The sequence below is a fragment of the Hemitrygon akajei genome, chromosome 1, assembly GCF_048418815.1.
Source record: "Hemitrygon akajei chromosome 1, sHemAka1.3, whole genome shotgun sequence".
Lineage (NCBI taxonomy): Eukaryota > Metazoa > Chordata > Chondrichthyes > Myliobatiformes > Dasyatidae > Hemitrygon > Hemitrygon akajei.
In genome coordinates, this window is record NC_133124.1 from 114477025 (window position 1) to 114504837 (window position 27813).

The window sequence follows — 27813 nt, forward strand, 5'->3', positions numbered from 1 at the left end:
AAAGGGACAAGGGTGTCTGTTGGGTTCAATTGTTTGTAGATAATTAATATTTCAGGCGCAAAGACAGCATACTAAAAAATTTAGGGTAAGAATGAAAATACAGAAATCTTGGAAACTTGGGTCTGCCTCCCATTCATTAGTACACATTTTTAATGTGCTGGACTTCATAAGCTCCCAGAGTGCTCAAAGTACTGTACCATAGGATATTGTATAATCTCTTAAAAGATCAAGATAGATGAAAGGTTTCTCTTCAGTGTAGAATTGTCAGTTTGTACTTTAATTACAAAAGCATAAATCTTTTGTACAAAAGAGCTCAAGGGATCAATACATCATGTGAGAGATTCACCAATATATTTTATTCATGTTTACATTCACCCTTAATGAAACAGACTAACACAAAAGCCCAATTCATATTGAATCAAGATTAATTTTTCCACAAGTAATAGAAAAGCTAAATAAAACTAAAATAAAAAAAATTGCTTCATCTTAAATATTCTGGGAGCATAAATTTTCCTCAGCTAGGATTATAAAATGTGTTTGAAGTATAAACGTAGATAAAATAATTCTTGGCTTTTCAGTGTTTAATTCACTAACCCCACACTCTCACCCAGCTTAGCCCCAAGTGACTGTGGGTTGGAGATTCCCCTGCACAAGCTGTGACATAGCAAGACAATATTTAATCACGTTTCCACGTCCTACTGGTAGAAAGCTTTCTGGTTCACAACTGTTAATTTATAAGTGGATTATGGATCAGAGGGACTTTTACAATTTTGTTCTCTTCAACCTAAGATGGTATTAAATTCAATTGCAACACTGTTAAAATACTCTCTCTCAGGCATAGTGCAAGTAAATGGAGGTTCTCAGAAACCTCTGGCCTCTTGCTATTCCATTTGACACCTTCAGCTTTTTCCTCACATTTCTAATAGCCTATGCAAACTTTGTGAAATTTTGGCACTTCTGGTGACAAAATGCAAGAAGCCATCACTACCTTCAAATCAGATAGAAATTTAAACCATGGTGCCAAGTAACAAATATCCACACTGAGGTTGATTTGTGATACCACCGATGAGGTAAACATGCATTACCTCACCACAATATCAAGTATGGGGCCAAGGATAAACAAGTTAATTCCACGACTCTTTCCGCAGTTGATTCCATTCGGTAACCAATTAAAAAGAGCAATAGGCCTGATCAAGGACAGCAAACCAGGATCACTTTGAATTGCTATTTTCCTGCCTTGTTCTCAAGGAAGTGGATTCTGACTGATGAAGGATCAACCAAACCATTTTGGTTCTCAAACACAAGAACAGAGACCATTTGATGATAATTTTGACATCTGTATTAAAGTACTATAGAAATGCACAAAAGAACACTGCATACACAAAATTAACTAATTTTCTTAGCTGGAAGACTTAAATGTTCCATCTGTGCTAAACAGAAACACGAGGAACCATTTAATCAAAATTTCTACAAGAGAAAGCAACATTCTTTCACTCTCCCATTAGCACAAGAGCAAAATGCCTGTTGCTGATTCATCCTCTTTGACAATTCCCCTGCCACCTGCCTGCGCATCCAACCTGGTACATATAGAGTCTACCACGCATAGGGCACAATTTTTTCAATTATTAATGTCCTGCCAATTTGTGGAATAGTGTAGGAAAGAAGGTTGGAAGAATGATATCCTTGTTACAATGGGTAGTTAACTGTAATCTGTAGTAATTGGAAGACTATCTGGCTGCATGGATTAGGAACTTAGATCAACTATAAAAATCTTGAATGTAAGACAGAACACTTTAAAATTAGATTCCTGGCAGCTACAAACTGCGAGTATACATTTATACTGTTCTATATTAATATTTTATTTCTTTACTCAAAAAAGTTGTACTTATACAGGTATCCCTTGTCATTTCTAATCCTTCAGGTTTAACTTCAGAATACAAGATACTGTCAGGCAACACACTGTACAGAAAGTGATTCAAATGCTACTTTTGGGGGCTGCAAATATTTTTTTTAAAGTTCAGTTGTCTCCTAGCCTTTGACCTTGGCCCCAGAAATACCCTCTCCCCCATCGAGCTCCCTGATCTTCAGCTTGTGGTCTTCTACTAGCTGGCCGGACTCCAAAACCAGATACACCACCTCTCCTTGGTGGAAACCAATGGACCCTGAAGTGGGAAAATGAAAGGAAAAAGTAATGTTATCATAAAATTTCTGGATACATGCAACTAATATGACAGTATTAATTATTACTCCTTACAGAAATTGTGGTGTAGAAAGAAATGTTCTTCCTCCATATTCTTGAGGGTATTTAAACATAAGAACGTAGTACATGTGGCCAACAAAGATACCAACCAGCTCATCCATTATCCTGTTGGGATTACACAAAAATTAAAATATAAAAGCAGTTTTAAATATTTTGGTTAATGAAAGATTACCAGCATTCTTCGCCCATCCCCAGTACAATTGAATTACAGTTAACAGCCTTGAGATTTGCAGTAGTGACCTCTGTGACAGGCAAGAATAGAGAAAAAAATGAAACATCATTGGTGCCTTCCTTGCATCTAATAAAGTTCCAATAGTGGTACAGGATTGTGAACTCTCCACATGGGGTGCATCCTCCCAGGTTTTCCTGAAGTTGATATGGGCTATGGATACAAAGATCAGACAGTGAAATCTTCTATGATGTAAAAACCTAATGGTTGGGCACCTTGTACCCAAATGCCCTCAAAACCAAATATTTTAGGTAAAGGAAAAGAAAATCAATTACTGCCCACTTGTATCTCCTTTTAAGAATAAAAGTTGGCAACAAAACTCAGGTTAGACAGCATCCGTCAACCTTCCAGCTCCGTAGCCTTTCATCACAACTGGGAAAGGATAAGTTAGATTTTAGAGCAACACACACAAAATGCTGGAGGAACTCAGCAGGTCAGGCAGCATCTACTGAAATGAATAAACAGTCACAGTTTTGGGCTGAGATCCATCATCAAGGACTGTAAAGGAAGAGGGAAGATGCCAGAATAAGAAGGGGAGAAGGAGAACAAGCTAGGAGATTATAGGTGAAGCCAGGTGGGTAGTGGAGGGGGGGATGAAATAAACTGGGAGATGATAGGTGGAAAAGGCAAAGGACTGGGAAGAAGGAATCGGATAGGAGAGGAGAGTGGACTATGGAAGGAGGGGTGAAAGGCAGCTGAGGAAAAGAGATGAGGCCTAAATGGGGAATAGAAGAAGGGAGTGGGGAGAATTACTAAAGGAAGGAGAAACTGATATTCAGGCCATCAGGTTGGAGGTTACCTAGACAGAATAGAAGGTGTTGCTCCACCACCCTGTGTGGCCTCATTGTGACAAAAGAGGAAGCCATGGACCAACATGTTGGAACAGGAATGGGAATAAAAAGTGGTTGGCCCTTGAGAAACTCCACCTTTTGTGGATGGAACTGAGATGCTTGACAAAGCGGTCCATCAACTTAAGTCACATCTCACCAATTGCAGAGGAAGCTGCATCAGGTACACCGGATACAATAAATGATCCCAACAGATGCACAGGAGAAGTGTTGCCTCATCTGGAAGGACTGTTTGGAGCTCTGAATGGAGGCGAGGGAGGTGGTGAATGGGGAAGTGCAGCATTTCTCTTGCTTGCAGGTAAATGTACTAGGAGGGAGATCGGTGGAGATGGACAGATGGCTAAGGGAATCATGGAGGGAACGAACTATGTGGAAAGTGGAGATAAAGATGTCTTTGGTGGTAGGATCCTGTTGAAGATGGCGGATGTTGCAGAGAATAATATGCTGGATGCAGAGGCTCATGGTAGGTGAAGGTGATGAACTTGATCCATGTTAAAGTAAGATGCAGTGAGAGTGGCTATCTGGGATAAGGGTAACATCAATAGTGGAGGAAGGGAAACCCTGTTCTTTGAAGGAGGAGAACATTTCTGATATCCTGGAAAGGAAAGCCTCATCCTGGGAACAGATGCAGTGGAGGAGGAGAAACTTACATTTTTTAAAAAATTTTTTTACAGGAGACAGCATGGGAAGAGAGATATTCAAGATTACCCTGGGAATCGATATGTTTATATATTTAAAAATCAGTAGTTTGTCTCCAGAGATGAAGACAGAAGGATTGAAACGGGAGAGAGGTGTCAAAAATGAACCAAGTGAAGGAAAGAAATTGGAGGCAAAGTTGATGAAATTGACGAGCTCAGCATGGGTGCATGAAGCAGCACCAATGCAGTCATCACTAGTGCAGTAAGAGTTGAGGATCATTAGCAAGGAATGCTTGGAACATGGACTGTAGCCAATGAAAAGGCAGGCATAGCTGGGGCCCATGCTATCCCTTGAGTTTGCAGAAAATAGGAGAAGCCGAAGGAGAAATTATTGAAGGTGAGGTCCAGTCCTGCCAGATGGAGGAGGGTGGTGTGGAGGGAATTGGTTGGATTCAGTAGGGTCGAGTTAGATTTCAGTAAGGAAGCAGGTGAGGGATGATATGTGTTTGATTTGGGGGGGAAAAAAATGACAAATAGGAAATGTGCCAAATTAGACCATGTCGCATTCCCACCGTAACCTGTGTCTACAGCTCCATATAGTTACGAGGCCTAACATTTCTTCTATCTGGGTCCATTGCAACATTCTGCTTAAGATAAATATTCTTTTAATCTATCTCAGAACTGGCCATTTCTGCCAGCCATCCAGCTGTGATTTTGGCTCAGTGTTCCCCTTGCCTGTTGGAAAGTCTGGCTTGTAGCACATCCCACAGCCCTGCTATTGGCTCCCTTTTGGTAACCTCGTACCCCAATCTCAGATCCCATTGTTCCTGGTCCACATTCAAATTCCCAATGCTATATACCAGATAGAGCATATATAATCTGCATACTTACGCATTTCTCAGTATAAAATTGAATATTAGCAGAGCCCATGGTAGATAACAAGCCTGTAAAAGAAAATTTAAAATGTGCATAAACTGATACCAGGTGATCTTCTCCTCTCCCTCACCCCACCATCTTAGATCCTATTACTGCTGAAAAGATGGACAGTGGAGAACATGGCTCTGTGGCAAAGATTGAATATTACAAAATTACTTGAAAGTGCAGCACAGGAGCACTATATCCACCCTCCCCAAATGTTCCTAGGTTGTACAAAATTCCTAGGGAGAATGTACAATGAGTACTACATTTCTGTAAAGGGTCAATAGAAAAACCACATCACCAGGGAACTGGTAATGTTCAATGTTCAATCTGCTATCTGGTTAAGTGGATCAGGAACTGGAGTTCCAACTCCGACAAGACATGAGCACTCAAACTAGTCCAAGACTCAACAGAGCAATAGGGGAGTTCTGACTTTACAGTAGGATTTTCAAATGTGCTACCATGTGTCAATAAATATCCCTCAGCAAAAATCACTAACAACTTCCAAACATTTCTCTCACTGGGCCTTGTGTTTTATATTTGCATACCTTGCAACTGTCAATGTGAATGGACAAAGTAACCCTATGGAAAGTCCAAAGATATACTTTATATATAGCCGACCATTGCACCATGCTGCTGGTCTGGTTGAATCCAGGAAAATTTTGGTCTGCATTAGGTCAACTGTATATTTCCCCAAGAGAAATTGGAAACATAGAACAACCAGTTTAGCTTCAATGAGTAGGTCAACAGCAGCAGCTAGAAATATTCCTACCTTAAATGTCATCCCAAACCAAAATGTCACAATCTGGTCTTTGTTCAGTTGTGCCCATACATAAACCATCGTCAGAATTAGTGGGATAAATAATATCTGTCAAAAGGGAAGAATTATCACATTATGAAACTAGTAGTTAACTGCCTTAGCAATAAAGTGAAGTGATCCTAGTTCCTGTCAACAATCCTCCTTGATTGTGCTCAAATACCATTGTCAACATTACCACAGTGAGGAACAAAATCTGCTGGAGGACCTCAGTAAGTCAAGCAATTTCTGGGTAGGGGGAAAGAGGGGGTTGAAACAGCTAAGACTGCATAGTTACAACTTACCAGCATCCAGCAGTCTGTGATATATTCACGGCCTCACACAGCATAGTTTGTAGGATATTAATACATTACTTATGGCTCATAATCCCATACAAAACAGCCTTCTGCCTACATGTTGCAGTTGTACAAAACTTCAGCTGAAGTACACACAATGTGCTGGAGGAGGTCAGCAGGTGAGGCAGCATTTATGGATGGGAATAAACAGTCACTGCTTCGGGCCCAGACCTCCATCAGCACATTGTGTAATGTGCTAGGTTACCAGTATTTGCAGTACCTCTTGTGCCTTTGATTAGGTTGCACTTGGAGTATTGTGTGTAGTTCTAGATGCTCCATCACAGGAGGGATGTGCATGTTTTGAAGAGGTTCAGCACCAATTTACTGGGAGGCTGTAAGGATTAGATGATATTAACTATGAGGAGGGATTTGGACAAACTTGGGTTGTTTTCTCTGGAATGTCAAGAGACAAGGGAGCCCTGTTAGAGGTTTAAAAAATGGATAGGGTAAACAGCCAAAATCCTCCTACCAGGATAGAAAAGCTGAAAACTAGAGGACATAGCTTTATGGTGAGGGGGAAAAGTTTATTTTAAACTAAGTGGCAGTAGGTGCCTGGAACAGGCTACTAGGGGCACTGGTGGAAGCAGACATGATGGTGACATTCAAAAGGGTTTTACACAAGCACATGAATATGCAAGGAATAGAGGGTATGGATTACTTGCAAACAGAAGAGATTTAGTTTATGGGACAATGGGATGTTTACCGTCCGGCACTGTCCTATGTAATTGAAGCCTTTTTCTTGACATCACACAAAGAAAACAGTGTGTTGCCCCCCAGGTGCCAGGGTTGAGCATTTCTCACAGTGACTGCAGAACATTCTTATGGGGAAGGGTGAGCAGCCAGAGATCACAGTGCACATTGACACAATGACATAGGTAGAAAAGGGATAGAGGTCCTGCCCAGTGAATACAGAAAATTAGGAAAGAGGCAGGAACTCAAATGTCACAGTCTCTAGATTACTGTTAGAGACACATGCTAATCAGAACAGGAATGGAGGGATGTATGAGTGGCTGAAGAATAGGTACAGAGGGCAGTTTCAGGTTTTTAAGATCATTGGAATCTCTTCTGGGACAGGGGTGACTTGGGAGTGTTTAAACTAGATCGATTGGGGGGAAGGAACCAGAGCACCAGGTCAGAAAGTAAAGGGATCGAGAGGAAGGTAGATGTCATGACCAAGAAGGAGCATGGTAGCCGGCACAGATGGGATATGGACATTGTGTTAGAAGAAGAGGTTAGGTTAGTTGGCCATTTGATTACTATTTTAATTAGTTTGGCACAATAGGGCTTGTTCCAGTGCTGTACTGTTCTCAGGAAGGAAATTGGAAAGCACAAGACAGCTGGGCTACTAGAGAACTGAGCAAGTTTTCATGGATAGCAAGAGATGCAGAGTTAGGAAAGGTGTCAAGGATTTGAAACTACGATTAATGAAGGCTTTGACAACTATGGTGAAGTTGAAAAGAGGGCTCATCTCATGCCAAGTATCCTAAAACAAAACCTCTTCCTTACCGACAGAAATCAACTCTATTTGTTCATTTTGTGCTTTAATTAACTCTGGCTGGCTTTGGGTACAAAAGTGAATCATTACCATCTCCACTTTCTCTCTTCCCTTCCAGCACTACCTCTTACTCTTCACTACTTGTGCAATAACAGAAAATATCCTGAACAGCTAGGTTTTCTATTAACACAAAGATAGAAAAGATTCTTTGCTGAAGCACATTGCATCCTGACCCTCCAAAAATACTTACAGGCATTCCAATGAGTAATGCAACAATCTGTAACAGTATTGATCAGGAAAACATTAACAGCATGTTAATTCCCACTACATATTAATACATCTTAAGTGTATATGCCCCAACAAAAAAATAGTTATTTGCAACAGGACTATTTTTACTGTAGGCCAGCAGAGGTTCTTTAATTTCTGTTCAGGCCAAGGTTAGTTACTTTAGACATGCCAGACATTCAACTTGGATTACGCTTATCTAATATCAGAGCTCAATTAATACCCCAAGGAAGCTGTGTCTTAAGTGTCCCATCCCAGACACATGAAATCAAGTCTAGGATATCACTAATGTAATGCTGTACAATTAATGGATAACGTATTATCAGAGATGCCTTTATTTTTGAGGAGCTCCAAATCTGAAGCCTGGTAATATTTTGAACTAGGGGTGCTCTTCTTGGTGCCCTGCTTAAAATTTAGCTTTCAACTAAAAGTTTTGGAGCTCCTGAAAAACAGATTAAGTGGCCATTATCACACTATTTATTGGCAGCTACATTGCTTACCTACAATAGCGACCATTGGCTACAAAACACCATGCAGTATTGCATGGTCAGTAAAGATGTACAAATACAAAGTTCTTAATGTTATTTTGAAAAGGATACCACTGTGCAAATCCAGTTGAAAAACAACATAAATATATAGTCGGCTGTCCTCCCATCAAAGAATCCTATACATTTAAAAATAAAGTTATACCGTAGATTAGTTTCACAGTAAAACAATTATATGTAGCAGAGAACATAGAATACCAATCACTTCCTATAATTTTCCTCTTATGTGATTAAGAAAATGCTATAATCATAAAAAGACTTAGTTTAAAGAGTGCAGTGAATATATCAGGCAAACTGATCTGGAAATAAATATCTGGAAGTGATCCCTGTACCCATCCCCATGCTGTACAGTCGGCCCTCCTTATCCGCGAGGGATTGGTTCTGGGACCCCTCGCGGATACCAAAAAGCGTGGATGCTCAAGTCCCTTATTCAACCTGTCTCGATACGGTGGACCTTAGGACCCAGCGGAACCCCAGACCTTATTTAACCTGTCTCAGTGCAGTGGAAATTAGGACCCGGTGGCAGAGCTCTGAATCCGCAGTGTTTCTGTTCATGCTCGAACAACAAGTGCTGGAAGAGCACTTCCGGGTTTTCTCGATTCGCGGTTGGTTGAATTTGCGGATGTGGAAATCGCGGATAAGGAGGGCCGACTGTACTACAATGGCTCAGCAACCCAGTGCATCTGTCAGAGTGCAGATCAATTATGCCAAAACTTCAATCCTGTTTAGTGCTAAATCGCTGATGCTAAAAATGGGAAATTTTAACACTTTAAGTGACCTTGTAAAGAACTTGGGAGTATAGTGAATATTCATCTTCTTAATTACTACAATTCTGTAATATGCATAGGCATCACAATAGGATAAACTCAGTATCTGACTGCTACTTCTGCCCAGCTTCTCTGGTCAAATAGCCCATTGACACTCCAACAAACACCACAAAGCACATTAGAGACGGGAGAGAAAGAGACGATCATACAATACCTTCCTTTGAAAAAAGTAGTTATCTGCTCAGGATTTTTAAATAAAAAGTGAACAAAAATTTATGTTTTTAATACATAAATTAATCAAAGGATAATCTATACAGCACTATTCCTTTTGCAGATCAGTGAGTTGAGAAACAAATTCTCCTTCAATTTTATATCTTTTTAATGGCAATATTGCCATAAGCAAATTTTAACAAAAAAGTTATTGTCATCAATCGCAATGTACATTTAGGCTCCTCTTCTATAAGGGCTTTCAGTTCACAAGCTGAGCAACTACACAAACCCCAATGTAACATATAGAGCATTGTGCTAAACTGCTGCAGCATGCATTTGGTTTTGGGAGAGTAGTAACCATTCAAGATAGTTCACATGCTCTTTACTCCAATTCCACCAACCACCAAAGCCAACTGTGTGGGTACACAAGAGACTGCAGATGGTAGAATCTGGAAAAACAATCTGCTGGAGGAGATCCATTGCTCAAGCAGGATCTGTTGGTGGGGGGAAGAGGCAAAATCACAGGAGGTGCAGTGTTGTGGAAGGAATTGCTGACATTTTGGGTCAAAATCCTGCATCAAGACTGTGTGGGTACATCATCCCAGTTTCCACCTCCGTAGCTCCTCCCTACTGCAATGCAGTCTTAACACAACACAAAAATATTTATGCATATTGGAATGATAATTTACGTGCTAAATTAAACTTTGTAAGCATAGGAACAAGAGGAAGTCATGCAGCCCCCTACAGCATGTTCCACCATTTAATGAGATTGGGGCCAAACTGCATCTCCGTTCCATTGCCTTCATTTCCTTCTGTACTGTTATCCTCCAGAAAGCCATTAATCATATACATCAAGGCAAGTCAGAAGGCAGGAAGGAAAAGGGTAATGTTTTATACCCAATTCTTCATTCATTACATCACCATTCAGTCCAATGCTGAATGATTTCACAAAATCAACACTCAGGCATACATATAGGCCCTGTCCACGCATCAGAATAAAATGCCTCCAGGCCAGCAATTAATCTCACTTCCAGCTATCAGCTTCCCCTCATGAAATAACAATCTGAAAAGGTTCCTAAGAATATTTTCCCACCAGACCATGTTTGATTATTCCATATTTTGAAAGAAAAGAAAAACATGACAGTGAACTCAATCATAAAAACTAAAACAAAATCCCAGTTCACACTGGCCCTAAGAAACTGAACAAACTTCAAGAACAGACTATAGCTGCCCTTTTTTTTAATATAAGAAAGAAAAAATGTAGTAGATTGACATTAAAGTAATGTTTTGAACCAGATGACATCCTTCATCCTATAATGAAATGTTTAAAATGTTCAACAGCAATGTTGCTGCTAATGGAAGATTGAACAGAATGTTCTGCAGGATGTATGATTCAAGAAGTGGCAAGACATTTTGGAAACAAATTTCCGGTACAATTATGTTTACTTTTCTTACAGAATGTAAGTAATTGCTTTGGAATGCTAACTGGATGCAGTGCAGACAAAGGATGAAATCCTACCTCTTTCCAAGCTGGAGGAATATGAATACAGGAAGTACAACTGAATCAAATAATGGAATCCCATAGGGTAAAACAGGGATGCTGTCACAGGTCTCCATATCTGTATGGAGGAAACAGCATTGGTTATTCATTTCTTTCATACACAATACTATCAGTACAATAAAGAAAACAAACATTGCATAATGTTCAAAACAAAACTATATCTATCATTAAGTACTTTGAGGGTTTGCAACCCGTTTCTTCGCCTTTATCACAGCAAGGTCTATCATTTAGAAAGCAGGCAAAATACTAATCACAATATTTGCATTTGACCTACAACCAGAATAGTTTATTTCTAAATTTGATGCTGTAGTCTCAGCACAAGGCAGCAAATGAATATGCACAAATTAATGACAAACCTACTTATGAGGCTTGCTGCAAAGCATTCACACATCATTCTCCTTTATATCACAATGATATTTTGATAGATATCCTCAATCAGCACAGAAACAGGCTTTTTGGTCTACTTTGCACTAAAATAGATTTATTCTCATTATGTTTTCTTGTAAAAATAATGCTGCAGCAAGGAAGTTTATCATTGCACATGTGCATTGGGTGCCTAGGCATTCAACAATAAACATCTACAACAATCTTGTGTTGGACCAGTTTAAAAAATGTCATCAGAGCAAATTTAAACATTCTCTTATAATGCTGGCTCTGGGATCATGTTCAGTTTTAACCTGATGATTTTGGTAGATCAAAATCTCACTGTCTGTATAGCCTACAACCTGATGGCATGAACCATTTCACCGCGTCCAATAATGTCTCCGCCCCCCCGTCCCCCACTTTTCCAATCCCATTTTAGTTTCTTTCTCACCCCTTCTCTTCACCTGCCCATCTCCTCCCTCATGTGCTCCTTCCCTTTCTTCTGCTGCACTGCCCTCTAATTTTAGATTCCTCCTTCTTCGGCTCTTTACCTCTTCCACTTAGCGCTGTTTCTTACTTCATCCCCTCCCCCACCCATCTTCCCCCTCACCTGGTTTCACTTATCACCTGCCAGCTTGTACCTTGACTATATACCGTATTCCCTCTCATACATGCTGCCTGACTTGCTGAGCTCCTCCAATATTTTGTGTATTGCTCCAGATTTCCAGCATTTGCAAAATCTCGTGTTTCTGATAAGGCCAATGTGAGAAGTACAAATTCTTCTAGAAATAAGGGAGTCACTGCCTGCTGGGAGCAAATGGAGGTGGTTGAAGTAGTTTATGAAGGCACATTTCTTTTCTCATTTGCCTGGAGGCTCTTAAAGGCATACATCTGAATGTTTTAAACCTCAAAATAAAAGGTAGACAATGGAGAAAAGATAAAATACACTTAATTAAAATTTATCAAATACATCAATGGAAATATGGTGTTCCGCCCACTTAAAATTGAACAGGCAGCAATTTGCCCAATCGAAGACAATCCAGTACAAATAACTGCCTTTATTACTAAATGAAAATGTTTCAAAGCTCAAAGTAGTTCTATTCTCAAAGTACATATATAACACTATATACAACCCTTAGGTTAATTTTCTTGCAGGAAATCACAGCAATACAATGAAAGACTGCACCCAACAGAATGGGCAACTAATGTGCAAAAAAAAACCGAACCTTGCAAAAACAAAAATAAAAGAAATAATAATAAATATGCAATAAATATTGAGCATATGGGATAGAGTCCTTGAAAGTAAGTTCACAGGTTGTGGGAACAGTTCAGTGATGGGTAAGTGAAGTTATTCCCTCTGGTTCAAGAGCTTGTTCCTGAACCTGGCGGTGCACGTCTTTAGACTCCTATACATGCTCCTGGACAGAACCAGCAGAAAAGAGCGTGGCCCAGATGGTGGGTGCCCTAGATAATGGATGCTGCTTTTCTGCGACAGTTCTCCACGTAAATTTGCTCAGTGCTGGGGAGGGCTTTATCCATGATATACTGGACTGTATCCAATACTTTTTGTAAGATTTTCTGTACAAGGGCATTCGTGTTCTAATACAAGGCCATGATGCAACCAGTCAATATACTCTCCACCACACATCAATAGAAGTCTGTCAACATTTTTGATGACATGCCAAGTCTTTGCCAACTTATAAGAAAGTAGAGGTGATGCTGTACTTTCTTTATAATGGCACTTGTATGCTGGACCCCAGGACAGACCTGCTGAAATGATAATTAAAGTTGCTGACCCTCTCCACCATTGATCCCCTGATAAGGACTGCTTCATGGACTCTGGTTTCCTCATCCTGAAGTCAACAACCATCTCTTTGGTCTTGTTGACCTTGAGTGAAAGGTTATTGTTGTGATACCATTCAGCCAGATTTTCAGTCTCCCTCCTTCTATAAGCTGATTCATCGCCACCTTTGATTTGGCTACCCAGGTGGAATATACGGTGTTGTTCCTCCAACCTGACCAGACAGTCCTTCCAGGTGAGGCGACACTTCACCTGTGAGTCGGCCGGTGTGGTATACTGTGTCCAGTGCTCCCAGTGAATCCTTTTATATATTGGTGAGACCCGACGCAGACTGGGAGACCGTTTCGCTGAACACCTACATTCTGTCCGCCAGAGAAAGCAGGACCTCCCACTGGCCACACATTTTAATTCCACGTCCCATTCCCATTCTGATATGTCTATCCATGGCCTCCTCTACTGTCAAGACGAAGCCACACCACCTTATATTCCGCCTGGGTAGCCTCCAACCTGATGGCATGAACATTGATTTCTCTAACTTCCGTTAATGCCCCTTTGCTTGTTCTCCATCTCCCTCTGGTGCTCCCCTCCCCCTTTCTTTCTCCCTAGGCCTCCCATCTCATGATTCCATGATCTTTTCCAGCTCTGCATCCCTTTTGCCAATCACCTTTCCAGCTCTTAGCTTCACCCCACCCCTCCTGTCTTCTCCTATCATTTCGGATTTCCCCCTCCCCCTCCTGCTTTCAAATCTCTTACTATCTTTTCTTTCAGTTAGTCCCGACGAAGGGTCTCGGCCTGAAACATCGACTGTACTTCTTCCTATAGATGCTGCCTAGCCTTTTGTGTGTGTTGCTTGAATTTCCAGCATCTGCAGATTTCCTCATAGGTGAAGTGTTGCCTCACCTGGAAGGACTGTTATGAAGAATCCTGCTATGGAGCCTTACCATTAACCAAGTGGTCCATGGACCCCAGGTTGGGAACTGCTGCTGCAAAACAATCTTTTTAATAAAATCAGTTATGATTAAAGATCACTCAATTGAAACATTAACTGTTTCTCTCTCAGTAGATATCTCCTAACCTGAACATTTTATGTTTCTATCTCACTAAATTTCACATGATTCAGTGCACATTAAAATGAGTCTCCAATGTATTTTGTGGGTGACAATGAAAATGTTCCAGAAACAAAACAGCAGTGCCTAACCTCAGACCTCCCATGGGCAATACCATGACATTTACTAATGTGATTTTTGTATGCAAATAATCCTATTCAGGTTTCATATCTCCAGCATATGTCATGAAATTTGTTGACTTTGTGGCAATGGTACAACGCAATACATAGTAATAGAGGAAAAAACAATTATAATAAATTAAATCAGTAGGGGAAAAATAGAAATTTTAAGTATGAGGTAGTGTTCATGGGTTCAATATCCATTCAGAAATCAGACGGCAGATGGGAAGAAGCTGTTCTTGAATCTTTGACTGCATGCCTTCACACTTCTGCACCTTCCAAATGGTAGCAATGACAACAAGGCATGACCTGGGTGAAGAGGTCCTTAACAATGGATGCCAGCTTTTTAAGGCATCGCTCCTTGAAGGTATCCTGGATCCTCATAGGTCAGCAGCGGTTATTTAAAAAGGGAGCTTCGATAGCATTTATCCATTGTACGTGGCCTATCAGCAGCGTCAACAGAGCTCTACCAAGAGGGATTTCTCACAGGTCGGTGGCGGTTATTTAAAAAGGGAGCTTTGAGAGTGTTTGTCCATTGTACGTGGCCTATCAGTGGCCTCTACGAACTAAAGCGGATAAGCGGAGTGGCCATTGTCGGGAGTAGGCCAGTAGTGAGAGTAGAAGCAACAGGATTTGGCTCAAACCGGGTTTCAGCTTGGTAGAGGTGCCGGCTCTGTGTAAAGCGTCTGTTAAGGTTTCCTTTTTGGGTTTTTTCCTCTTTTATTCTACCATTTAAATGGCTGTGGTGTGCTCTTCGTGCAGGATGTTGGGAGAACTGGGAGACCCAGAGTCTCCCAGAGAACGACAACTGCATGAAGTGCATCCAGCTGCAGTTCCTTGAAGACTGTGTTAGGGATTTGGAGCAGCAACTGGATGACCTTCAGCTTGTACAGGAGAGCGAGGATATAATTGATCAAAGTTACAGGGAAGTAGTCACTCCAAAGTTGCAGGAGGTGAGTAGCTGGATGACCGTCAGGAGAAATGGAAAAAGGCAGTTAGAGCAGAGCACCCCTGTGGGCATTCCCCTCAAAAACAAGCGGAGTGGCCATTGTCGGGAGTAGGCCAGTAGTGAGAGTAGAAGCAACAGGATTTGGCTCAAACCGGGTTTCAGCTTGGTAGAGGTGCCGGCTCTGTGTAAAGCGTCTGTTAAGGTTTCCTTTTTGGGTTTTTTCCTCTTTTATTCTACCATTTAAATGGCTGTGGTGTGCTCTTCGTGCAGGATGTTGGGAGAACTGGGAGACCCAGAGTCTCCCAGAGAACGACAACTGCATGAAGTGCATCCAGCTGCAGTTCCTTGAAGACTGTGTTAGGGATTTGGAGCAGCAACTGGATGACCTTCAGCTTGTACAGGAGAGCGAGGATATAATTGATCAAAGTTACAGGGAAGTAGTCACTCCAAAGTTGCAGGAGGTGAGTAGCTGGATGACCGTCAGGAGAAATGGAAAAAGGCAGTTAGAGCAGAGCACCCCTGTGGGCATTCCCCTCAAAAACAAGTATACCGCTTTGGATACTACTGCGGGGGATGACCTCCCGGGAGAATGCCACGGCAACCAGGTTACAGGCACTGAGCATGGGTCCATCGTGCAGAAGAGAAAGAAAGAGGACAGGAGCAGTAGCGATAGGGGGGTTGATAGTGAGGGGAACAGACTGGACATTCTGTGGACATGAACAGGACAGCCGGATGATATGTTGCCTCCCAGGTGCCAGGGATGTCTCAGATCATGTCCACAACATTTTGGAGTCGGAGGGGGAGCAGCCAGATATCTTGATACATATTGGTACCAATGACACAGGAAGTAAAAGCAATGAGGACCCAAAAAGAGAATTTAGAAAGCTGAGAAGCAGGACCTCCCAGCTAGTAATTTCTGGATTGCTGCCTGTGCCATTTACCAGTGAGGGTAGAAACAGGATGATTTGGCAGATAAATGCATGTTTGAGAAGCTGGTGCAGGGGGCAGAGCTTCAGGTTCTTGGATAATTGGGATCTCTTCTGGGGGAGGTATGACCTGTTCAAAAGTGATGGGCTACACCTGAACCCAATTGAGACCAATCTTCTCAAGGGCAGGTTTGTTAAGAGTTGTTGGGGAGGGTTTAAACTAACTTGAAAGGGGGGTGGGAACCAGAGTGAAGGGACTCAGGACAGGACAGATGGTAAAGGAGTGTAGTCAGATTGTCAGGAAGGACAGGCAGGTGATGGGACTTAGTTGCAGCCAACAAGCTGAGTATCAAATCATTAGGATGCAGAAACCGAAAGGATAGCATATTACGGTACTCAAGGTGTTGTATCTAAATGCACATAGTACAATAAGGTAGATGATCTTGTTGCAATATTACAGATTGCCAGTTATGCTGTTGTGGCCATCACTGAATTGTGGCTGAAGGATGGTTGTAGTTGGGAGCTGAACGTCCAAGGTTACACGTTACATCGGAGGGATAGGAAGGTAGGCAAAGGGGGTGGTGTGGCTCTACTGGTTAAGAATGGCATCAAATCAGTAGAAAGATGTGACATAGGATTGGAAGATGTTGAATCTTTGTGGATTGAGTTACGAAACTGCAAGGGTAAAAGGATGTTGATGGCAGTTATATACAGGCCTCCCAACAGTGGCTGGGAGGTAGACCACAGGTTACAACAGGAAATAGAAAAGGTGTGTCAAAAGGGCAATGTTACGGAAGTCATGGGAGACTTTAACGTGCAACTCGATTGGGAAAAGCTGGTTGGTAATGGATCTCAAGAGAGAGAGTTTGTTGAATGCCCAAGAGATAGCTTTTTAAAACAGTTTGACGTTGAGCCTACTAGGGGATCAGCTATACTAGATTGGGTGCTGTGTAATGAACCAGAGGTGATTCGGGAGCTTAAGGTAAAAGAACTCTTAGGAACCAGTGATCACAATATGATTGTGTTGAACTTGAAATTTGATAGACAGAAAGTCTGATGCAGTAGTATTTCAATAGAGTAAGGGAAATCACCGTGGTATGAGAGAGGAGTTGGCCAAAGTAAATTGGAAGGAGCTGCTGGCAGGGATGTTAGCAGAGCAGCAATGGTGTGCATTTCTGGGAAAAATGAGGAAGATGCAGGACGGATGTATTCCAAAAATGAAGAAATACTTAAATGGTAAAATAGTACAAACATGGCTGACAAGGGAAGTGAAAGCTATTGTAAACGCAGAAGGACATAGTACAAAGCAAAAATTAGTGGGAAGATAGAGGATTGGGAAGTTTTTTTTAAAACCTACGGAAAGCAACTAAAAAAATCATTAGATGGGAAAAGATGAAATATGAAAGCAAGCTAGCAAATAATATCAAATTGGATAGTAAAAGTTTCTTTCCAAGTTCAAAATAAAAGAGAACTGACAGTGGATACGGGATTGTTAGAAAATGAGGCAGGAGAAATAATAACAGGGGACAAGGACATGGCTGATGAACTAAATGAGGTTTTTGCATCAGTCTTTTTTTTTACACTGTGGAAGACACTAGCAGTATGCTTAACGTTGTAGTGTGTGAAGGAAGAGAAGTGGGTGCAGTTATTGTTACAAGAAAAAAAGTACTCAAAAAGCTGAAAAACCTAAAGGTACGCCAAGTCACCCGGACCAGAAGAACTGCACCCACGGGTTCTGAAAGAGGTAGCGTTAGAGATTGGTAGCATTAGAAATGATCTTTCAAAAATCATTGGACTGGAAAATTGCAAATATTACTCCACTCTTTAAAAAGGAAGAAGGCAGCAGAAAGGGAGTTATAGACCAGTTAGCCTGATCTCAGTGGTTGGGAAGATGTTAGAGTCAATTGTTAAGGATGAGGTGATGGAGTACTTGGTGACACAGGACAAGATAGTACTGTACAAAGTCAGCATGGTTTCCTTCAGGGTAAATCCTGCCTGATGGACCTGTTGGAATTCTTTGAGGAGTTTACAAGTAGGATAGATAAAGGGGATGCAGTGGATGTTGTATATTTGGACTTTCAGAAGGCCTTTGACAAGGTGCCACACATGAGGCTGCTTACCAAGTTAAAAGCCCATGGTATTACAGGAAAGTTACGAACACAGTTAGAGCATTGGCTGATTGGTAGGAGGCAGCACGTGGGAATAAAAGGATCCTTTTCTGGTTGGCTGCCAATGACTAGTGGTGTTCTGCAGGGGTCGGTGTTGGGACTGCTTCTTTTCATGCTGTATATAAATGATCTAGATGATGGAATAGATGGCTTTGTTGCTAAATTTGCAGATGATACAAAGATTGGTAGAGCAGCAGGTCATGTTAAGGAAACAGGTAGGCTGCAGAAGGACTTAAGACAGATTAGGAAAATGGGCAAGGAAGTGGCAAATGAAACACAGTGTTGGAAAATGCATGTTCATGCACTTTGGTAGTAGAAATAAATATGTGGACTATTTTCTAAACAGGGAGAAAATACGGGAATCTGAGATGCAGAGGGACTTGGGAGTCCTAGTGCAGAACACCCTAAACGTTAATTTACAGGTTAAGTCAGTGGTGAGGAAGGCAAATGCCATGTTAGCATTCATTTCAAGAGGTCTAGAATACAAGAGCAAGGAGAATACAAGATGCTGAGGCTTTATAAGGCACTGGTGTGGCCTCACCTTGAGTACTGTAAACAGTTTTGCGTCCCTCATCTCAGAAAAGATGTACTGGCAGTGGAGAGGTCCAGAGGAGGTTCACAGGGATGATTTCAGGGATAAAAGGGTTATCATACGAGGAACATTTGATGGCTCTGGGTCTGTACTCGCTGGAATTCAGAAAGATGAGGGGGGAATCTCATTGAAACCTTTCAAATGATGAAAGGCCTAGACAGAGTAGATGTGGAAAGAATGTTTCCCATGGTGGGAGAGTCTAGGACAAGAGGGCACAGCCTCAGGATAGAGGGGTACCCTTTCAAAACAGATGTGGAGAAATTTCTTTAGCCAAAGGGTGGTGAATTTGTGGAATTTGTTGCCACATGCAGCTATGGAGGCCAGATTATTGGGTATATTTAAGGCAGAGATTGATAGGTTCTTGATTGGACATGGCATCAAAGGTTGCAGGGAGAAGGCTGGGAACTGGGGTTGAGGAGGAGATAGAAAAAAAAGATCAGCCATGATTGAACAACGGAGCAGATTCGATGGGCCAGATGGCCTAATTCTGCTCCTATGTCTTATGGTCTTATATCACTGAGGCAGATGCTCGTGCTGGAATTGACTAAGTTTACAACTCTCTATCACTTACTTCCATCCTATGCAGAAGCCACTTCACCACCCCCCCCCCCCCCCCCCAATACCAGGCAGTGATGCAGCCAGTTAGAATGTTCTCCAAGGTACACCTGTAAAATTTTACTCTACAAACAAAAATAGAATTTAAACTAAATTCTTCATAAGAAATACTGTGGAAGTCAAATCCAGATACAATCACTCAGAGACCATTTAAGTATAAACTCTTTATTCAAAGCACCCAGAGCTTACTCAGTCACTCAAACAGGACTGTTCCTGCCTGATCCATCAACTAACTTACGATTCCCCTTACAGAAGGAATATATTCGTTCAGATACCCCTCAACATATACCAAGCTGGAGTCAAACTTGTCTGTTGCTTGACAGTACCAAAAGACAAATTACAGAATAGGCATAATGGCCTAAATGCATAAAACAGACTGGAGCTGTCCTATCTCTACGCAAGACTGCACAAGGAGATAAGCATCCTGAAACCCTAGCTAGCTACCTTCAAGAAGAAATATTGCTCAGCATCGAATAACAAAATTAGCACATCTGTTGTTCATCAGTGGTTTTGTTCAGAAAAACAGGTTGCTATTGTTTAACAAAGTGTTAAGCCTTTAACATACTTTATCAATACTGTAGATGTCACTAGCTAGCATTTATTGCCTTCTTTATCAAAAGACTTGCTGGATCATGTCATTAATAATATCATCCAGGCTTTTAACTTGTATGGTAATGCAATGGTTCAATGACCAAGGTTTGCAGTAAGTTCCTTTAAAGTATCGGACTGATACCATTGAATCTGACAAGCCAATTATCTGTATTACTTGAGATCTTCAAAACTGTTTTACAAATATGAAATAAGCTGAAGGGAATGAAAGATAGTACAGGTTGAGTACCCCTTATCTGAAATACTTGAGGCCGAAAGTGTTTTGTATTTTGTGTTTTTTACTTGGATTTTGGTATACATAATGAGATAGCCTGGGAATGCCATCATTTCCGACTCTGAATTTATGTGCTACTGGTAAGTAGTCTGTGTTACGTTTGTTGATTACATATTATTAATTCAATGAAAATGTGTGTGCAGGGTAACAAAAACAGCACAGCAGCATCCGGAGAACACCTGAATCAGCTGTCAAACAACGGCAGGCATTCAGTCTCCACCTACGATCCTGTGTTTTTCAAAGATTCAAAGTACATTATCAAAGTACGAATGCGTATAGAACCCTAAGATTCGTCATCTCGCAGATACCACAAAACAAAGAAACATCATGGAACCCAGACTGTATGGGTACTGTACTGTTTTTGATTAAAGAGATATAGAACACTGTATTTGTATTTTACATTTTTTAAGGTTTTATATAGGGTATCAGCTTTGTAGACCTGTTGCAGTCTTAAATCGTCATTCCCGACAATCTTTGCAAACTTACCAATGCTTCGTGATCACCAGAAGCTGTATCTTTAAAATAATTAAAATCTTTAGGAATTTAATGTTGTGCCTTTTCTTAAATTTCTGCAACCAGCCTGCTGAACATTCACAATCACCTTCAATTTTCAGTTCGTCATGATAGATCTTTGCTTGTTTCATGATCAGCACATCTTTAACCGATGTATGTTCACTACAATGCTGACGAATGCAATCTTTCAAAACATGTTCATGATGTTCATTTTTCACTTTATGCAGAGTTTTTCTTTTTTTTAAATTAATGTCTTTTCATTACATATGTGAGGTCACTTCAACAGAACTGTCTGTGATCCACAGAGACCTGTATATTGCCTGGTAACCTTCCCTGTGCATTGAGGAATTTTCCCATTTATGATATCTCAGCACTCAAAATTTGGATTTCAGAGGTTTTCTGATTTTGAAATTTCAGATAAGGGGTACTCAACCTGTATTTATCTTTGTTGATATCCCAAAGCATTTTACACCAGTGAAGGACTTTTGAATTGTCACTGGTGTAAAACAAGAAACACAGCAGCAATTTGTACACAGCAAGCTCTAACACCATTATAATAAGCAGATTATCCTCTTCAGTGATGTTAAGTGTATAAATATTGATCCATCACCTGAGGATAAATTCCCTTCTCTTCTTCACTGTAGGAAGAAAATGAAGGGAATCTCATCTGTGTTCAAATGCATTAATATCAGATTCACATTTATTATCACTGACATATATCACAAAATTTGTTATTTTGAGGCAGTACCGTGCACTAGTAAATTAATGCAAAAAGAGAACAAGGTAGCGAGGTAGTGTTGTTGGGTTCATGGGTGATGCAACCAGTTAGAATGCCCTCCACAAGTACATCAGTAGAAATTTGCTAGTCTTGGGCAACATACCAAGTCTCTTCAAATTCCTATAGTTGCTGCTGTCTTTTTGTAATTGTATCAATGTGTTGGGCCCAGGATAGATTGTCTGAGATACTGACACCAAAGAACTTGAAACTGCTCACCCTATCCACTGCTGACCGCTTGACGATGACTGGTGTGTGTTCTCTAGACTTCTCCTTCCTGAAGTCCACAAGCAATTCCATGTTGTCTTACTCATACTGAGTGCAAGGTTGTTGTTGCGACTCAACTAGCCAATTTATCTCACTTCTGTACACCTCCTCATCACCATGAGATTCTCCTGACAACAGCTGTGCCATCTCTGAATATATAGGAAATATTTGAACTGTGCCTGTATTGACTGTTGTACAATCTTGTACAATGGCTATGTTCTGAACAGTTTCAATGTTTTAAAAAATCCTCTTGTAGATTTGATTTAACTCTGAAGTTAATAATTGCATTGTTGTACAATCTTAGGTGTATTTTAATATACAAAGATGAATGTACATTTGCTACAAACTATGTAAACTGCTTTCCCCTATCAATCATGAGGGTGTAGTTGTGAATTGTTCCTTTTAAAATCAGGCACCCTTTAATACATTTACATTATGTGTCAGTTTCAAATTCTTCATTAGTACTTCAGTTAGTGCTTCAACAAAAAAAACTAGAAACAATGCTAGCAGTCACCAGTTTAATCTCTCTCCCCATTGATGTGGGAGGAGCCATCTGGGAAAATGGCAGCATGCAAATTCATTGCACAGTACGTTTTTAATGATTAGAAAGTTCTGAGAAAACTATCTTGCATTTAAAGGTGGAACAGGTTTATTTTTATTAAAGAAAGCACAGCCCCAGATTCCACACTGTCATTAGTCAAAAGTATTGTCTTTCAAATGAAATATTAAAACAATACCCTGTATGTAAAAAAAAATCCCATGACACTATTTCAAAGCCAAAAGAGGATGAATCACATAAGTCTAGTCACCATTGTGTGGCTCTTTGTAGGAGCTTGTTGTTCATAATTACATTGCCAAGTTTCTGAAGTTGCATCAGAAAATACATTCCTAAGCTTCCTTTTTAAGATAACGATGCAATTGATGTGACAGACGCACAAATGCTGCCAAAGAAATTCAATCATTCTCTAGGCAGAAAGTAGCACTTCACGTCCCGTTTTAAGTAACACCAATAATAATCAATGCAAATAAGATGATAGGAAATAAATTTGACTCTTGTTATTGTAATCCACAGTATTCAAAATATACTGCAGTGCCCGTCAATTACAAAAGGTCACACTAGATCGGGGATCCCAACTTTTGAAATGCCATGAACCAATACAATTAAGCAAAGGGTCCATGACGCCAAGCTGGGAACCCCTACATGAGAAAGACCAACAATTTTCAATTTGTTCCAAACTAATCAAATTGATGGAGGGCAATAAACCAGCTAGTCTATAAACTGATCAATCAGGGTAAAAAGATTGGGTCCACAATCCATTCTAGTAACCCCTTTCAAAACTCCCCACCATCAGGGTATGCCATTGGGCAGGAGATACAGAAGCCTGAAGACCCACACCACCAGGTTCAAGAAGAACGATTTCCATTCAAAGATTCAGTTCTTGTTGATCCAACCAGCACAACTGATTGAACTCAGCTGCAATTTGAGAGGAATTAGCGTGACTCACATGTATCAGTATCACAATGGAATAAAGGGAATCACAGAGGCATGAGAGAGGAGCTTGCCCAGGTGGATCGGAGGAGGATATTGGCGGAAATGTCGGCAGAGCAGAGATGGCTGAAGTTTCTGGGAATAGTTCACAAGGCGGACAATAGACATGTCCCACAGAGGAAGTTGTCAAAATGGCAGGGCTAGGCAACCATGGCTGACAAAGGAAGTTAAGGACTGCATGAGAGCCGAGAAAAGGGCATATAAGGTAGCAAAAGTGAGTGGGAAGTTGCATGATTGGGAAGCTTTTAAAATCCACCAAAAGGTAACTTAAAAAACTATAAGGGAAGAGATGAAATATGAAGGCAGACTAGCTAATAATATAAAGCAGGATACCAAAAGTTTATTTTCAGTTTTGTAAAGAGTAAAAGGAAGGTGAGAGCTGATATTGGACCACTGGAAAATAATGCTGGTGAGGTAGTAATGGGGGACAAAGAAATGGCAGATGAACTTAATGGGTACTTTGCATCTGTCTTCACTATCGAAGACCCTAGCAGTGTGCCAGAGGTCTGTTAGTATCAGGGAGCAGGAGCGAGTGCCATTGCTATTACAAAAGAAAAAGTGCTGGGCAAACTGAAAAGTCTTAAGGTGGATTATTTACTTGGACCAGATGGACAACATCCCAGAGTACTGAGAGAGGTTGCTGAAGAGATAACGGATGCATTGGTCATGATCTTTCAAGAATCACTTGATTCTGGCATGGTCCCGGAAGACTGGAAGATTGCAAATGTCACTCCACTCTTGAAGAAGGTAGGAAGACAAAAGAAAGGAAATTACAGGCCAGTTAGCAGAACTCCAGTGGTTAGGAAAGTGTTGGAGTCTATTAAGGATGAGGTTTTGTTGTCAAGAGTATGGTTTCTGTAAAGGGAAAATTTGCCTGACAAAGGCATATGATAAGGTGCCACACTTGAGGCTGCTTAACAAGATAAAATCCTATGGCATTATAGGAAAGATACTGGCATGGATAGCAGAATGGCTGGCAGGCAGGAGGGAACAAGTGGGAATATCTGGTTGGCTGCCAGTTACTAGTTGTGTTCCTCAGGGGTCAGTATTGGGTTCGCTACTTTTCTCTTTGCTTGTCAGTGATTTAGATAATAGAATTGATGGCTTTGTGGCAAAGTTTGCAGGTGATTTGAAGATAGGTGGAGGGTTAGGTAGTGCTGAGGAAGCAATGCAATTGCAGAAGGAATTAGAGAAATTGGAAGAATGGGCAAAAAAGTGGCAGATGGAATGCAGTGTTGGGAAATGTATGATAATGCATTTTGGTATAAGGAACAATAGTGCAGACTATTATCTAAATGGGGAGAAGGTTCAAATATCAAAGGTGCAGAAGGACTTAGGAATCCTCATGCAAGACTCCCAGAAGGTTAACTTACGGGTTAAATCTGTGGTGAGGAACAGATAAATGTTGGCATTTATTTCAAGGGGAATAGAGTATAAAAGCAAGGAGATAATGCTGAGCCTTTATAAGGCACAAGTCAGACTGCAGTTGGAGTATTGTCCACAGTTTTGGGCCCCATATCTCAGAAAGGATGTGTTGTCATTGGAGAGAGTCCAGAGGAAGTTCACAAGGATGATTCCAGAATACAGGGGGTTAATATATGAGGAGCATTTGGCAGCTTTAGGTACGTACTCACTAGAATTCAGACGAATGCAGAGGGATCTCATTGAAACCTATCAAACGTTAAAAGGACTAGATGGGGTGAATGTGGAGAATATGTTTCCTATGGTGGGGGTATCCAGAACTAGAGGGCACAGCCTCAAAATTGAGAGGCAACCCTTTAGAACAGAGGTAAGGAGGACATTTTTTAGCCAGAGAGTAGTGAATCTGTGGAATGCTCTGCCACAGGCTGCGGTGGATGCCAAGTCCGTGGGTGTATTTAAAGGGGAAGTTGATAGTTTCCTGATCAGTCAGGGCATCAAAGGATATGGCGAGAAGGCAGGTGTGTGGGGTTTAATGGGATCTGGGATCAGCTAAAATCGAATGACGGAGCTGATTCAATGGCTGAATGGCCTAATTCTGCTCCTATGTCTTAAGGTGTCATTCTAATCACTACAGTTTGTCAATACTATAACCGCATTGATAATTTTGCACTAAAATTTACCTTATTTTTTGATTCATGTTCTTGTCAAATTTGTGTATAATTTGTTTAATATATTTTTCTTGTGAATACTGCTTATATGATACTATGTATTTTGATGTTATTGCAAATAAATTTTTCATTGTACTTGTGCATATGACAATAAATTTGACTATATACAAATAAAGATGCATGAACAGAATCAGCAGGATAATCAGGAAACTTGAAAGCACCACCACTCACACTAGCCTAAAACATGGAGGTTTCAAAATGAAATAGGCCAAAGGCCTGGTATCTCAAAAATCAGCCAGTGTCAACAAATTCCAACAAAAACTAGTTTCAAAAGCAGTTTAAAACTTAGAATGAAGTGAATCACTAAGTTAAAATTATATATCCTATGTTACTTAGAAAACAATGTTTCATTAATTTAATTGCAAGAATTGTTGCTGTTAACAACAGACAGCTATAGGACCACTGAGGCACTCAATATTTTGTCTGGGCATGTTCAAACCAAGGAGGAAATTTGAACATAGTGCATTAATTACAGAATTAATAAAAGAACAATCTGACATTCCTTCTGGTAACTTCAAATCTTTCCAAAAGATGTAGCAAAAAAAAACTGCAGGGGGGACTCTGTGCTCCACAGATGCTATTTGATCTACTGAGTTCCTCCTTTAGTTTACTTTCCACTCCAGGTTCCTCCAAGTGTCCTCAACATCTCAACTGAGATGCAAATCTGAACCAAGAAAACAATTTTCACTTTGCATTATAAAACCTTTGTAATCAATTCCCATAAAAATGTCGTGATTTAAAGCTACAAGATTTAATTTGTGAAAAGGTAGCACCGTTGGAGATCCAGAGCCAACAGTAGGCCATGATCAGTTTCAGCCATAGTCACCATCTGACTCAGTTATGCAAAATGCACCAGTTACAGAATCATCTGAATATATTTACATATACACAAATGCAATATATTCTTAATATTTTAAGTGAACAGTACAACCCGGGTTCAGTACCCACTGCAGCTTGTAATGAGTTTGTACATCCTTCCTGTGACCACATGGGTTTCCTCCCACCGTCCAAAGATGTACCAGTTGGTAGGTTAATTGGTTATAGTGAATTGTCCCAGCATTACATTAGGATTAAATCAGGGTATTGCTGGGCAGCACGACTTGAAGGGCCAGAAGGGCCTACTTCCACTACGCATGTCAATAAATAAACAGTTGTAAATAGGCTGCTTTAAACATTAAAATATCATTGGATTAAAAATCTGATTTCACTTTGCACAACAACTTCTTGCCAGCCGCAGCGTTACTATGTTTCCTGCTAATGTGAAGTAACATCAGAATTAAAGTAAAAATGACCTGGAAGATGCAAATTTTATAAACGAGCTTTGCGGGAATATTTACAAAGATATCAGCTTCCAGTACAAGATTCCGGTCAACAAGTCATCAAGGTACTGTGTTGTGGTAACTCACGGCTTCAACTAAGTTTGCAGCCCACATCAAAAGATGCGAATCCCTAAATAAATTACTCAATCGCCTCATCCGGTATCTCCTACCCACCTGTCACAGCGCCTTCAATCCCCATATAAGCCGCATCAATCACTCTAAGCACCCACAAAACCAGAATGGAAAACTTCAGCAAATCCCGGCCACTGAGACTGACAACTCCCCACCCCAATTTATCCCTCAGCATCTCGAAATCAAGCCTCCCAAGTTATCCCATCAACTGCACCCTCCTCCCATCTTCCTAACCCCCGGCCGCACCCACCACAACCTCCCCCTTTTCCTGCTCGAAGCCAAGTGCAGGAGCAGCAGGAGAAGGGAGGAAAGGGAAGGGGAGCTGCGGTCAAGAGTTCGAAGCCCTCAGGCCCCCTTCAACGCAGTCCCGTCCGTACCTGGAAATTGTTGAAAAAGGGTTCTGACCACAGGACCAGGGACCTTCCGCTCACCACGCTGAGCCGTTCCAACACCGGCAAGACTACGCAGCCCGTAAACCAGTAGCGGGTGACCGGGGGGATGCCGCGGTACCACTCGCCTAGCCCGCTGTCCGCCATCGCCGCGCCGGAGGATGCCGGGAGCAACACCGCTGACGCGCTCACTCGCCATTGGTCCACGTCAGCACACCCAGGTTAGAGGACAGCAGCATAGCAACGAATGATTGACATGCTCCCTACACCCTCCTATACTGCATTTTCA

At 41.1% G+C, this 27813-nt stretch overlaps 1 protein-coding gene across 1 annotated transcript; it reads right to left on the reverse strand.

Moving 5' to 3' along the window:
* Positions 1-334: 334 nt before the first annotated feature.
* derl1 (derlin 1) lies at positions 335-27705 on the reverse strand. Its single transcript, XM_073050308.1, has 8 exons — positions 27513-27705; positions 10867-10966; positions 8425-8489; positions 7791-7817; positions 5666-5761; positions 4867-4919; positions 2255-2365; positions 335-2162 (listed from the first exon to the last, which is right to left on the reverse strand). The coding sequence occupies exons 1-8, from the start codon at positions 27669-27671 to the stop codon at positions 2018-2020; spliced, it is 756 nt and encodes a 251-aa protein (XP_072906409.1). The 5' UTR covers positions 27672-27705; the 3' UTR covers positions 335-2017.
* Positions 27706-27813: the final 108 nt, after the last annotated feature.

What these genes read in the sequence shown, in the direction of transcription:
- derl1 (XM_073050308.1), bottom strand. Translation starts at nt 27,671, where the DNA reads ATGGCGGACAGCGGGCTAGGCGAGTGGTACCGCGGCATCCCCCCGGTC. An exon ending in TCAACTGGATTTGCACAGTG is followed by an intron (nt 7,818 to 8,424) that starts GTATCCTTTTCA and finishes ATACTGTTACAG; the next exon opens with ATTGTTGCATTACTCATTGG. An exon ending in AATTTTATACTGAGAAATGC is followed by an intron (nt 2,366 to 4,866) that starts GTAAGTATGCAG and finishes TAATCCCAACAG; the next exon opens with GATAATGGATGAGCTGGTTG.